This window comes from Cyphellophora europaea (genome assembly GCF_000365145.1).
Source record: "Cyphellophora europaea CBS 101466 unplaced genomic scaffold supercont1.4, whole genome shotgun sequence".
Lineage (NCBI taxonomy): Eukaryota > Fungi > Ascomycota > Eurotiomycetes > Chaetothyriales > Cyphellophoraceae > Cyphellophora > Cyphellophora europaea.
In genome coordinates, this window is record NW_008481810.1 from 618,970 (window position 1) to 632,583 (window position 13,614).

At 54.1% G+C, this 13,614-nt stretch overlaps 6 protein-coding genes across 6 annotated transcripts; 2 read left to right on the forward strand and 4 right to left on the reverse strand.

Annotated features, from left to right (window-relative positions):
* Window positions 1-913: 913 nt before the first annotated feature.
* HMPREF1541_04464 (uncharacterized protein) lies at window positions 914-1,873 on the reverse strand (the record flags this gene model as incomplete). The annotated part of the gene is made up of 1 exon (XM_008718809.1): window positions 914-1,873. The coding sequence occupies one exon, from the start codon at window positions 1,871-1,873 to the stop codon at window positions 914-916; it is 960 nt and encodes a 319-aa protein (XP_008717031.1).
* A 1,393-nt stretch (window positions 1,874-3,266) lies between these two features.
* HMPREF1541_04465 (uncharacterized protein) lies at window positions 3,267-3,688 on the forward strand (the record flags this gene model as incomplete). Its single annotated transcript, XM_008718810.1, has 2 exons — window positions 3,267-3,409; window positions 3,484-3,688. 2 exons carry the CDS (start codon window positions 3,267-3,269, stop codon window positions 3,686-3,688), a joined length of 348 nt encoding a protein of 115 aa, XP_008717032.1.
* A 455-nt stretch (window positions 3,689-4,143) lies between these two features.
* On the reverse strand, window positions 4,144-6,012 carry HMPREF1541_04466 (uncharacterized protein; the record flags this gene model as incomplete). The annotated part of the gene is made up of 1 exon (XM_008718811.1): window positions 4,144-6,012. One exon carries the CDS (start codon window positions 6,010-6,012, stop codon window positions 4,144-4,146), a length of 1,869 nt encoding a protein of 622 aa, XP_008717033.1.
* Window positions 6,013-6,291: 279 nt separating this feature from the next.
* Window positions 6,292-8,126, reverse strand: HMPREF1541_04467 (uncharacterized protein; the record flags this gene model as incomplete). The annotated part of the gene is made up of 3 exons (XM_008718812.1): window positions 6,292-7,268; window positions 7,372-7,810; window positions 7,857-8,126. The coding sequence occupies 3 exons, from the start codon at window positions 8,124-8,126 to the stop codon at window positions 6,292-6,294; spliced, it is 1,686 nt and encodes a 561-aa protein (XP_008717034.1).
* A 444-nt stretch (window positions 8,127-8,570) lies between these two features.
* On the reverse strand, window positions 8,571-9,648 carry HMPREF1541_04468 (alkylated DNA repair protein AlkB; the record flags this gene model as incomplete). The annotated part of the gene is made up of 2 exons (XM_008718813.1): window positions 8,571-9,325; window positions 9,375-9,648. 2 exons carry the CDS (start codon window positions 9,646-9,648, stop codon window positions 8,571-8,573), a joined length of 1,029 nt encoding a protein of 342 aa, XP_008717035.1.
* Window positions 9,649-10,031: 383 nt separating this feature from the next.
* On the forward strand, window positions 10,032-13,170 carry HMPREF1541_04469 (uncharacterized protein; the record flags this gene model as incomplete). Its single annotated transcript, XM_008718814.1, has 2 exons — window positions 10,032-10,088; window positions 10,144-13,170. 2 exons carry the CDS (start codon window positions 10,032-10,034, stop codon window positions 13,168-13,170), a joined length of 3,084 nt encoding a protein of 1,027 aa, XP_008717036.1.
* Window positions 13,171-13,614: the final 444 nt, after the last annotated feature.

A 13,614-nucleotide genomic window follows, 5' to 3' on the forward strand; every position in this document is an offset into this window, starting at 1 on the left:
TTCGTAGTAGTTGTGGTCTCACTTTGCGTCGCCACATTCTCTTGGGCTTTCGGGAATCCAGTATGGGACAGAATCCGGCGCATGTGGGCTAGAGCTCTGTCGTAAATGCAAAGCCATCATTTCGAAACGACTTTGCAGTGGGCACATCTGCTACGCCCACAGGATCGACATGCTGGGGAAATAACTATATGCATGGGCCCGTCTCCGCAATGACACTGGGCTTCTCAGTAACTCCCAGATGCATACACAGGTGACTCACGCAAATCCAAAACGATACACAGCTTCTATAAGGGACGTCTGCGCTCCGAGGATGATCAAGGCTGGGCTTGAAGATGGGCCCGACCACGGACGGCAGGGATGACGAAACGAGTTGACTTGAGTGTTTGCCTTGGTGCATGGCTATCGTGAAGTTCGTAACAATTGTATACTTGAGATTCGACGATGATCGATGCGTCGATGATTTGTTTCGCTCGGGCTTGACCCAAGCGAGGCGGGATGAATCAGTGCGCCAAACCGTCTCGAGTATACATTATAGATGGGAAGATGCCGAAGGACACCGTCAACGTCAAGCATCCATCGACTACTGTTTTGTAGTGACAGACGTGCCAGCGTGGGCAGCAGGTGGCAAAGAATGCAGAAGATGACTCAAACTGCCTGCCTAGGACGCGAGGGCTTTTGTCGGGCCAGCCTAGGCTAGATTGGGCACAAATAAATATTTGACACGAGTCAATCGTGTTGTAACAGCTCAGTACAACCATATTAGAGCGACCATGTGCCCGGCAGTTTTCGGGTGGCATGATGTTTAGCAGCGAAGGATCAAACGACTGCGTTGCTGCCGCAGGTGCAGCGTAAAAGTGCACGTTTCTGACTGTCCCTTGAATGACCGATCTATAAAGGCATCTGGACCACCCTTTCATGGACTCTTGCGCTTTCCGCCCTTGCCCCAGATGTCGATCGAAGGCATGACAAAATCCGACACACCGCTCCTCCGTGCTTTATCCTGCTCAAGATTCAACGTCAGGTTCGCACTCGCCGAGCGCTTGTCATCCGGTTTCTCTTTCTTGGAGCTAGACTTTCCCTTCAAGTAGTCTGTCATTTTCGACTGCTTCTGCTTCTGCTTCTGCTTCTTGGCTTCATCTTCCTGACGTTGGGCTTCCTGCAAGATTCTCTCAAAGTCCACGCTCCTATCGGCCTTGGCGCAACTTGAGCCGGCGGCGCGCAGCAGCTCTTCCTTCTCACCCTCCTCCAGCGCTAGCAGCTCTTGCGCCGATGGCAGCTGGAAGTCAACCTGGATATTGGACTCTCGCAGCTCCGCAACTGGCAATTCGAACGATGGCTGTGAGACCCTGTCCATTTTTACGGGATACTGCTCGGGTGGTGTCCGGCACATGCTGGGAAAGTCGCACTTTTCGCATCGCGTGAGCACTTTAGTATTGTCGATCATGTGCAGCGCCTTCCGTCGCCATTCGCCATACTCATCCCAGCCCTCGTAGTCGAATTCGCTCGAGCAAGCCTGACCTTTCCTCTTCTTTTTCAGGTTCTTGACATTGGTCTCACCGGAGCAATAGTAGTGGCCGTCGTATAGACATCGCCGCGTAACGCCCAGAGCGTATCGATTACGGCACAGATGACACTGCCAGATCCATGGCAAGGGAGCCGCGGGCGGAGCAGGAACCGATGCTTTCTTCCTGTGATGAGGCAGAGGCGACTTCGGAAAATACTTGTCGAGATTGAAAGGAGTGGCTGCACCTGGTGGTGCCCAAGTCGGGCTACGAGGTGATCGCGATTCTTCCTGCTCGGCAAAAGAGAACAGCGGAGCGTACTCGAGGACTGTGGTAGCGAAGTCGGACATATCCTCATCTTGGGAAGCCATGGGCGCAGTGGCAGTTCAGAATGACCTGATTTCCACGCCCACAGGCGGGCAAAGCTATATTGAGATCGATAGGCGGACAAAGAAGGTTTGCCTGGTTTGCGATTCGGCAGGTCTGTGCTGGTTCATTGTCACTTCTCAACAAAGAAGATGTTTTCGGGAAACTTTCGTGAACGCCTCGAGCTCTGCTTCGAATGAGCGCCTTTGTATGACATAGCCCAAACACTGTTGCGTGAACTTGTCATGTCCTCGACCTTCGATTAGCAGTTCGGAAACTTCTCACTGTACCTCTGAGAGAGGCCTACGTGGGCCGTTGCTTGGGATCGATATTACCGTGCCTCAACATAGAGACGCAGCAATTCACGTACCTTGGTGTATGCTCTCATATTGAGAATACAAAACTGGAGCTGAGACCACATCCTCCTGTGCAAGTAGCCAGTCTCAGTCATTGAGTGGAACACAACAAGAAGTGGTCTGCCTCTGCTCTAGCGGTGAGATGCTGTAGTCGCTCTAAGCGGATTGACAGCACCATGTTCACAGTCCCAGCACGGGATCCATGAAGTTCTGCGCTTCACCATGTGCCTGGCTCAATCAACTCCATCCAGGATGCAGAGAACCTGGTGGTGAGAAGTGGACAGCAGGGAGCGTGCAAGGAGCTCGAGAGAAGTGGATACGTACTAACCTACTTTAGGCGTTAGTGCCACAAAAATGCGAGGCTGGCTGCCAAGCTGGCAAGGCTGGGAGTTTCAACCCGCCGACCACCTCCTCGCTTCCCCGTCACCCACTGTCCAGCCACCGTCTGGCACCTTATGATGTCTTACTATAGCTCCATACGAGGTTGGTCGTGCAATTTGACGCTATGTATATACAGAAGCCCGTGCTGGCCGCCATGTCCTCTTTCTTCCATTCCTCACCCAGCCTAACATAGCAGCAAGCTCACATCTTCCCCAAACAACCAATCCGAGCCACTTTGCAACAGCCTTCTATATGTGTGTCTAGCACAAACCCGCCACCATTCCACCCCAAAGCTCGCCGGCCTTCCAGGCGACCACCTCGCCGCCGCTCTCTCCCAGAAGCTTCACAGCCCGGCATCACACCTCGTGTCCTGTCGCTATCCGACCACTACCTCCCTCAACCACCCTCCACCTAGGCCAGCTGAGCCCGCCAGCACCCCAACGCTTCCGCTACCTGCCCAGGCACTCAGGTCATCTACGGACACAGAGCACGCCCGTCCCTTCGCACCCAGCCGCTCCACAAGACCACCGAACGCACAAACCAAGCCAGTCCCTCAGCTTCCCGCTTCCCTCCAACTTGGTCCTCCGGCCTTCCACCCCGGACAGCGACAGCGACAGCGACAGCGCCTCACCGCCCTCTTCCTCCGCATCAGACAGCGAAGATGGTGCAACGGAACTACGTCATCGCGATCATCGTGATCGTGCTCTTCGTCCTACTAGCCTTGGTGGGCTATGCCATCTACGCCATCCAGAACAGAGTCTCGCTCTTCGCGAAGCGGGAGAAGGAGCTCGACGAGGAAGAAGAGTAAGATTCGCCGCCCCGCTTCTGGAATCGGAAATGCAACCATCCGAAGCCGGGGCAACGACGACGACGACTAGCACTCTTGGCCGAGCCATCGAATTGCCTCCCCCACCGCTGGCGGTGCCGAGCGCCGTGGCGGTCGATGTGCCGGCCCCACGAGCCACCAGTCCCGTCTTCCCCGTGGCGTACTCGTACCTGCAGGAGGAGTGGGAAGGCGCCGGTTCGCGACGGAGCGTGAGCGGCCGGCTCCACTGGGAGGATGGGCGAGATACCTGGTTCTGAACAACAGCGAGCGAAAGCGAAAAAGAAGACAAGGAGTGTGGTGTGGTTTCGGAGTCCGGCCAGAAAAGCTACCACGATCGGTATCTAACGGTAAGAGGCGTCTTCTTCGAGAGGAAATGACACGAGAGTGGGAATGAACTGGGGGAAAGGGGAAATGGTAATAAGCGCTTTTGCTGTTGCTCTTGGAGTTGGGGGGGCAAAATCGCGAGGTTCCAAAACCTGAGAGTCGCGAACGATCGTAATGATATACTCTTTTTTCAACTACATGATAACGACATGAACACATAGCCAGCGACAACAACACAGTACCGTGTGTGTGTACGCTGCTCGAATACTTCCATCAACTCTTCTTCCTCGCCTTCTTCTTCTTCATACTTCCATTGAGGTCGTGAATCCGTTATGCTCGCTTTCCCGCTCTAAAACTCTCTGCCACCCGCCTACCTCACAATTGTGAATCACCAATCACTCACGATCCTCACATTGTTGGCCCTCCCAAAGGGCCTTCTGCCAGTGCCGTCCTTCCGAATTCCCAAACCTGTTTGTCCCTGGTCCTGTCCTGGACCCTGGCCTTGACCCTCGCCCTCGCCCCCAGTATTCGGACTACCCTCCGCCGCCCTCGCACCGTTACCATTATGCTGTTGCTGTGGCCCCGCACTCCCTGGCGGTGCCCTGCCAGACGCGTCCGCCACAGGACTTGCCGATAATTGGCCTCCGAGGCCGTTTGCACCGCCGCTGTTGTAGTGCAGCCAGGGCGCCCGCCGCAAACGATCCTCCTTGACGTGCGCGCGCCACTTGCCTACCAGCTTGTCAAAGTCCCATTTGTCACCGCGGGTGTTGACGTTTTCTGTGACCATGTTCGGGTTCTCCTCTTCTTCGTCCGTCATTTCACCAGCGACTGCTCCGCCACCGTTGCCGCCTAACGAGACTCCACCGTCCTCCGCAGGCGCGCCCTCGCTCCTCGCGCGGTTGACCATGGGAGCGACGCCTCTGCCCACGGCCCCAGCATCCGGCTGGCCCTTGAGTGTCGCATATGGTGGCCTCTGCAGGTTGATGAGGCGTATCTCCTCTTGCATCTTCTTCCCATAGGTCAGGCGTTCGGGCGGCCAAAGGGCCATCTCCCGTGGCCACTGGCAGCGGCTGAGGTACTCGACCTGCTGCCTGAGCTGGTTGCGCTCCTGACACAGCTCTTCCATACGCTCTTCGGTCTCGGCGGCGCGATCGCGGGCCCCCTGCATCGCCCGCAGCAGCTCCACGTGCCACAGCGCATCGCGCGTCTCCGCTGGGTGCACCATCCAGTTCTCGAAGCTAGTGTTGAGGTGATTCAGCGCTGCAGACGTGTAGGTGTCGGCCTGGCTGGAGAGGAAGGATGCTTCGTCTGCGATGTTGGACGTGGTACGCTGCGCCAGTCGCAGTGCGTTCCATTTCCAGCGGTCAATGGTTAGGGTAAGACGGTTGCGGAGCGGTGTCAGTTGGTCCGGACCAGGTGCGGAGATAGGGACGGATTGTAGTGTCGAGAAGGGGGAGGTCTGCATGAGTGTAGGAGGGGTGGGAAGGAGTCTGAGAACGAGCGAGGGATACGTCTGCGATTGGATCTCGAAGTCGAAGGGCGTCGGAGGCGTGTTGATGTGCTTGGAGGCGGCGCGCAGCGAGTCAAGTACTTCCCGGAGTGACAACTCGAGAGCGCGTGCGGTGTCCGCGAGAGCCGTGGGGGTTGTGCCAGAGTTTGAGATGGCAGATGTGGTGGCTGCGGCGGTGGGAAGATCGGAGCTATAGGCGCTGAAGTCGCGCTTCTTCGTAGGCGAGGCGCCGGCGGCCGGCACGGCCGTGGTGTTGGCTGGAGTATTGGTGCTTGAGGGGGATGGGTTAATGGATGTTGGGTCTGTGATGACGCCGGTCGAGTGCCATGTAAGGCGATTGAGCGTGCTGTGTATGCTACCGGGAATGTAGTTGTTCAGTCGGTCAACGGGCGCTTCAGTATTAATGGACTGCGGGACCGGGGAAGGTCGTCCAGGTGTATCGCTCCTGTCAACATTGTGTCCGAACTCCTGCTGCTGTTGCTGCTTCTTGCTGCTCCGTGCTGTCCTCCTCGTAATCCCCCCGCGTAGCCTGCGGATCTCGTCCACATTGTGTATGCCGTCGGGCTTCTTCTTGTTGATGAATTGGTCAAGATGCCGGCCAAGGGAGGAGGAGGTAAACTTCTGGTGGCAGTATTGGCATTCTTTGTCCTTGAGAGCAGCACCCTTGGTTTCGCGCGTATGTTGCGAGTCGTTGTCTGATTCGGAGGCGGCGGAGTTGACGGAGGGAGCAGGAGAGTGTCCAGCCATGGCGGCTGCTGTGTCCGTTCAATTGTCCCCGGGCCAGGTCAGCAATCACCGGTACGGTTTCCGAGGAGTGTACGCTTGCATTGTTGAAACAGTTGATGCCTCACAATGCGGGTGACATGGTTTGCTGCGTCCTTGAACTTAGCCCTTCCTTCCGGGGCCATTACTGGAAGTACACACAGCCCCAGCGCTTTCGGGATCATTTGGTTCCGGGCGGGGCGGACTTTAACTAAGCCCTCTACCTTCAGGCGTGCCCTAAGGGCTACAGCGTGTGCTGGATGACTAAGCTAGTAGACCTCCTACATATTCTGCAATTGCCAGCATCTTCTCCTCCGTGAACCTTCGTCCCACGATCTGGACGCTGACGTGCGCTCCATCGTAGATCTCTGCGTCGTAGTCTTCAAACACCACCTTGTCGTGTTCGCTGACTGGCTCGTAACCTTCCGGATACTTATCAATGGACTTGTCGGCCAAGGTCACAGGGACAACAGCCGCGGTGAGATCGAGGCCGTTAACCCAAGCACTGAAGCCATAGTACTTGTAACCCTCAGGCCTAGCAGCCGGGTATGGTGCCAAGGGCGCAATGAGCCCGTCAACAGACCTGCCAGTCCCCGTCAACTCTGCTGTAGAGTTCCAATAGTCGAGGTATTCCTTCTTGCTCTGTCTCTGTTCAACATTCGTTGCCGCAATATCGGAAGCCTTGAACTGCTCTCTCGCTTCTCTGCCATAGCTCATAGCGACCTGTGCGGCGACTGTTTCTCCGGAGAGACCAAAAGCATCATGGACATCCTTTCCACCATCGTAAGTCCAGGTCTTGAAGATCCATTTCAGCATCTTCTCGTGAGATGGCGGTTTCCACTCGATGACCTTGTGCCCAGCCTTTTGGACGGCGGCTGCTACCAGGTCGATAGCCCGCAAGACTGGGGGATCTGGGTTGACAACGCCATCGCCCTTCATCACACCAAAAGCAAGAGGACCTTTACCTGACACCGCTTTAGCCATGTCGAAGACAGCTTGCTCTTCGGCATCACGCCATGGCATGTCAACGACCATGGGATCATACAAATGAGGGCTCTGCGACAAGATTGACCTGACCGCCAGTCTTACAGCTCCGGCCGTACTTCCTAGGGGACCAACAACTGAGAGAATGGAGTTCTGTCCATCCATCGAGTTCGCCATGCCTTCGTACGGCAGTCGACCTGAAGAGGGTCGAATGCCGTAAAGGCCGTTGAAAGCTGCAGGAATGCGGATCGATCCACCTGCATGATGCCAATCAGCAAACCATGGTCAAGCTGAATCTAGGCAGAGGAGTGGTTCGTGAAACATGATCCGAACATGTGTACTATAGACGGAGTCACTTACCGATGTCTGTGCCAAAACCAACGGGCGAGCCTTTCAGGCCGATCAATGCACCTTCTCCTCCCGAGCTTCCGCCGCAGGTGAGATTCCTATTTTTCGGATTCCATGTGTACCCGATGATGTTATTCACCGTCTCGCCGGACATCAACGTATGCGGTACAGAAGTCTTGCAGTACAGAATGGCGCCCAAGTTGCGGAGCTCTCGTACCATCTCACTTTCATACTTGCCTTTCCTAGGATCATCGGGCTTGCCTTCAAACGTATCGATCCAGCCGACGTATCCCATGCTGGTGTCTACGTTCTTGACATGGAACTGATCCTTGAGCGAGACGGGAACGCCATGAAGGGGCCCCTTCGGTCTCTTGTGCTCTGCCAGGTAAGCATCTAGTGCTTTCGCGTCCGCGAGAGCTGCATCGAAGAATGTCTCGTGCAGACAATTGACCTATGCTTGCGTCAGTCACCCATCTGCTGATTTTCATGGTACGAACAAGTTGGTGGGCTAGAGAAGCTCGATGGCAAAAAGCCTCGGCTACTGCCACGGCAGACCATGCGCCAGAAGCAGTCTGCTTTGCAATGCCAACAGCATCGGTCTCGGTGATCTCAATTTCCTTAGGGTCAAGGAACTGCTGGATATATGGTCCAGTAACGTCTTTCTGGTCTTGAGCACTTGGGACACTTGAAAGCCTCCATTTCTCTGGGATAGAGTCCAGGATTGCCTGTCGTTTGGCGTCCGCCTTTGCTTGCCAGTCTTGAACCATGTTGTCTGCTCTTCTATCTTTACCAGGGAAGATTCTGAGAGTACCTTGGAGCGTACTGGGGGCTTCTAATATGGCTTGCAGTCGCTAACCAGACCCTGCAACGACCTGCCTGAATGGGAACAAGAGTGATGAAGTCTTCGTGAAGCGGGGTTTGAGTTCTGTGTTGGAGTCCTCGCTCCTCGAATTAATACGGGCGCCTCTAAGGGTGGTACTTGGTGACGCGCGCATCTCCATTGTTGTTAGATAAGCGGCAATGGCTCCTATCGTTTGCCGCTTTTATGCTTTTATCAGTTGCGTGGGTAAATACACAAAAGTAGTCTTCAGGGCAGTTCTCGCACTTTGGCCCGGGCGAGAACAACAATACATCCACGGCCAGCAATGAATCGTTGCAAGTAAACCAACGTGTTGTGGATATAGGTCTCGAGATTGCCGCAATGTGTGCATCTATACCTGCTTCATTTGGCGAACATTCAGATTGATCCTTTTGGTCTGCATCCAACCTCGCCATTGCTGGTAAGCTGGTTCCACTGGGGTATGTGGCCATTCAGACAGAGATGCTGGGCAGGTGGCTCCCAACACTTTGGGGACAGCATGCCAAGCATATCTCGAGGACCCTGTCATCAGGATAGCATCTCCTGATCGAAGACGGATAGTTGCAACACTGGAATCGTCTTCGTTTCCTACCATAAAAAGTGCATCACAGCCGATCGAGACGCTGATGAGGCCTCGATCACATTCCTCGCTGACATCTCGATGTACACTGAGCGTGTCTCCTGGTGTATAAAGGTTGACAATTGCTGCCTGAGCATCAACAGTAGGAAAGAAGGCCTTTAAAAGGTCGGCTATGTCCACAGGAAATGAAGGTGGTTCTTCGTCTGGGTAGACCTTGTTGGTCCAATCATACTGACCACCTAACGTCATCCAGCGTAGCTTGCGGCGCATCATCTGAGCGATGCTCATGGGCTTGTGTATAGCAGGATCTTTCGGTTCGAGTAGGGTACTGCTGTTCATTGCGAAGAATGAATTTAGTGTGGCGGTCTTGTCAATAGCATCCGCCCGGGTGTCCTCGGGGTAGATCATTTCGTGGAATAGATGGACGTTGGTCAAGTGTTCCGGGTTAGCAAGATCCCGGTGCAGCAACTTGTCCAACAGCGCGGCTTGCACTGGACTCGATAGGAGGCCAGGGTAGATGAGTAGACCTACATCAATCAGAAGCTTGCCGAGGGCACTCATTAAGGAGCAGCCCACCAGGAAGTGCCTTGGCTTCATATATGGATGGTCTGGGGCCGGAAGATAGAGCCTCATTGTTGAGAAAGTGGCCTATGGCTTGTCGGAGATTATCCAAATCCCACCCGACATTCGATGGACTTGCATGAAGATCGACTGAAGAAGGGTTCTCAAAGTCCAAAATGGCCTCATCGAGAGCAAGGTCTTCGGGTGAAGCTTTCTGAATCTTCTTGAACAGGATTCGGAGGTTTTCTGGCGGTCTCGCATGCGCATCAAGGTCAGCACGGTAGGCCATCGTACAGATAATGCATGCAAGTGTGTCGCTCGCCCAGGCTTGAGGTCAAGGACGGCGCTGCCTCTGTGGCCAAGAAAGAGGGATGATGTATCACGAAGCAGCCAGTACAATCGTTGGTTCAAGTAATGGGCGCTAAATGGGACTCGCGTGGCGGCTTCTGCTAGGGTTGGTGGTGGCTGCCGCTAGCGGAGATTATCTCCGGGTGACGACAATGCCCCCGACTGCAGGCTACGAAATAAACGATCGAACGATAGGTTGCTCGCACCTAGTGCAACCTCGCAGCAGAGGCATTGTGGTGACCGATGCTAGAAGGCGCTGCGCGCTTGTCTACGCCGGCCTTGCTCTCTGCTTACCTCAACTTGTACTGCTAGGCTTGTGTCGAGATGCCTGACATCGAGCCCGGAAGTCGAATGCCCAGTTCTCGAACAAGTCGGGCAAGTGTATGTGCTTTGCCCAGTCCGAGACGGCCATGACGAAGTTGCTTACAGCATATAGCTTCGAGCAGCCACATTCATCGATCCGGATAGCGGCGAGCGATTGAATCGTAAATTCACATTACATGAGCCCCCAACGGCAGACGCCACTGTTGGACAAGAAGAGGATGTCGCGGAGCATACACCTCTTCTACCCAGACGGGCTTCCGAGCCTAGGCAAAAGACGTGGCTAAGGAACAATTGGTATCGGACTCAAGATGCCGCCCGAAAAGCACGAGACTTTGCTGTGTCTCCTGTTGGCATCGGCATTCTCAAATACTCACTCGCCTACCTCCTGGCCAGTATGGGCACCTTTGTACCCTGGCTGCGGGCACTGTTTGGTCGTAGCGACACGAAGCACACCGTTGCCACCGTTGCTGTCTATTTCCATCCCTCGCGTTCTGAGGGCAGCATGCTCGAAGCACTGATCTACGCCTTCAGCGCCTTTGCCTACACTGCGGTGGTATCCGTCGTCAGCATGGGCATTGCAGTTTTCTTCGAAGACAAAGTTCACCTTCTGACACTAGGTCACGCATTGATCCTTGTGTTCTTCGTTGGTGGTGGCTTGGGTTTCGTGGCCTGGGTCAAGTTGAAGTTAGGGGATCCCTTGGTCAATGTGGCTTGTTCGCTGGCCTCTCTCACTCTTATCACAATTCTGACGAAGGAGGGATCCGTCCAGGAAGGTGACTTCAACATTGAGAAGATCTCCCAGATCCTTCGGATGGTCATCGGTGGCGTCATTGCTTCGGTTTTAGTCTGTTTCACGGTCTTTCCTACATCGGCTCGTCGAAAGATCAAGCAGAACATGGTCGACACTACAGATTGTCTCTCTGATATGCTGGCAATTATCACCAGCAGCTTTATATCAGGCGACGAGTCGGAGCTTGAAGGTCAAGCGTTAGTCAAGGTCAGCGAGCGCCACCGAAAAAGCATCAACACCCTCGCACAGAATCTCAAGGAATCCAAGTACGAGCACTATGTGAGGGGTCACGAAAGGCAATCATGGTTCGAGCAGCGGCTTGCCACCTGCATCCAGCGACTTAGTCAGAGCATCGGCGGCTTGAGGAGTACAGCAGCAACACAATTTGTTGTCATCAAGCAAACGTTCCCTTCCTACAGTGGAATGCATCGACGTTTGGGTTCGTGGGCAAGCGTTCCACCCTCTCCCTACTCTCACGGCTCTCGAAATCATCAATTTGGTTATATCAACGAGGTCTTGCAGTCCCCGCAGCCTAATGCGGACCCTGGCCATGTCCAGGATGAGCAGCCGTTCCGGACACCTTCTCAGATCTTTGATATCTTCATGGATCACCTGGGTCCATCAATGCGGTCACTCGCCTTCACATTGAAAGAGATCCTGGATGACCTTCCATTCGATCCTGAGCAACATTACGCCATCACCTTCAATCCGAAGTTTAAGATAAGTCTACAGCGTGCGATGGAGCTCTACAAGAATGCTCGTTCCGAAGCGCTTCATGCAATATATGACAAGAACATGTATCGACAGAGACCCATGGAGGTGCAAGCTGACTGGGAAGAAGCTGCGGCATGCTGCGGCCACTTCTCTACTTCTTTGATCGACGTTGCAGAAGACGTACAGGAATATCTGATTATTCTTGATGAAATGCAGGAAGTGCTTGCGGAAAGCCATCCAAAACGCACATGGTCATGGCTCAAGTTTTGGCAGAAGCCACCTCGCGACCAGCCTGTGAAGGAAGACAATGCGCTCTTCTTGTCAAAACCAAGCGAGGCAGATCTGCAATTGCGAACTCATGAGAAATCCTCAGCGGAAGTACCCGCCGGATCGCCATGGAAAGCACTAAAGCGACTGTACTTTAGGAAGCTTTACGACAGCTTATATTTCCTGCGGCGGGAAGACGTCAAATACGCCATAAAGGTTGGCTTTGGAGCAGTCCTGTACGCTCTGCCGAGTTTCTTGAGATCTACACGATCGATATACCAGCATTGGAGAGGCGAATGGGGTCTCTTGTCCTACATGCTGGTGTGTAGCATGACCATCGGAGCATCTAACACCACGGGTTACTCAAGAATCTGGGGCACATGTCTCGGGGCAATCATGGCTATTATTGCATGGTCAGCATCGAACGGCGATCCGTACGTGCTGGCCGTTTTTGGATTTGCAATGGCGTATTGGACAGGATACATTACGATCGCCAGAGGCAAAGGTCCAATGGGCCGCTTCATCATGCTCACATACAACCTCAGTGCACTATACGCCTACAGCTTGTCGGTGCAAGATGAAGACGACGACGGAGACGAGGAGGACAAATCGAAGAATCCACTGATGTGGCCAATCGTCTCCCACCGTGTCACGTCGGTTATCGTTGGATGTGTTTGGGGTCTGATCATTACACGCCTGGTATGGCCCATCAGCGCCCGACAGAAACTCAAGGAGGGGTTGTCGTTGATCTGGTTGCGGATGGGACTGATCTGGAAGCGAGATCCACTCACCGTTTTGCTGGAAGGCGACAGTCCTCACCCGTACATGAATCTCACCGAAGAGTTCAAGCTTCAAAGATACGTCAGGAAACTCCAAAACCTGGTAGAGTCGGCCAAAAGTGAATTTGAGCTTCGAGGACCATTCCCACATTCAGTTTACAGCAAAATTGTCAACAGCACTGTGCAGATGCTAGATGTCTTTCACGAGATGAATACTGTCCTACCCAAGCAAGTATCACCATCACCCGGTTTGGAGGCATTGCTTCAAGCCACGAGGACGGAACGGGAGCAGCTTTGCTCCCGCATCAGCCATCTGTTCAGCGTTCTTGCTAGCTCGATGAAGCTTGAATTTCCTCTAGCTACAGATGCGTTGCCTAGCATTGACCATACCAGGGACAGGCTGCTGGCAAGGATCTTTGCATATCGCCAGTCCAATGTGGATTCTGAGCAGACTAGTGACGAGGACTTTAGTGTGGTATACGCGTACGCCCTGGCTACAGGGCAACTGGCGCAGGAGATCCAAAACGTGCTGAAGGAGGTTGAGAATTTGTTTGGAGTACTGGATGAGGAGGCTCTCCGACTACAGTGATGGTCGTGTAACAACAGAGTTGTCTAGTTTGTGCATGCTCGCCGCATCTTGCCGGCATCTAAGGGGTTTCTGGACGATTATGAGATCTGGTACAAGCCCTAAGCATTTTCTCGACAACACATAACCCTCCAACCCGTTCTGGGAATAGAAGACTGATGGAGAGCGGTGCACCGCCTCCTCGTTCCCCATAGACCGCCTGCTAGCGAGCCAAGGCCCCGAGAGGCTAAGTCAGTACAGGCAGCGGATGTGCGAGACAACCCAAGACTTCTTGTCTTCTGTACCTGATGCTGCAGAATAATGAGTAGAACTGTTCTATGATCGGCACTTCAAATTCCTGGTGCCTGGAAATCCGCATATCACCGTCTTTGAGTAGGAAAGTACGGTGACTATTGCGGGCGTAGAGGCCACGCCTGTGGGGTACAAGGACGCCGGGAGCCCCCAGGT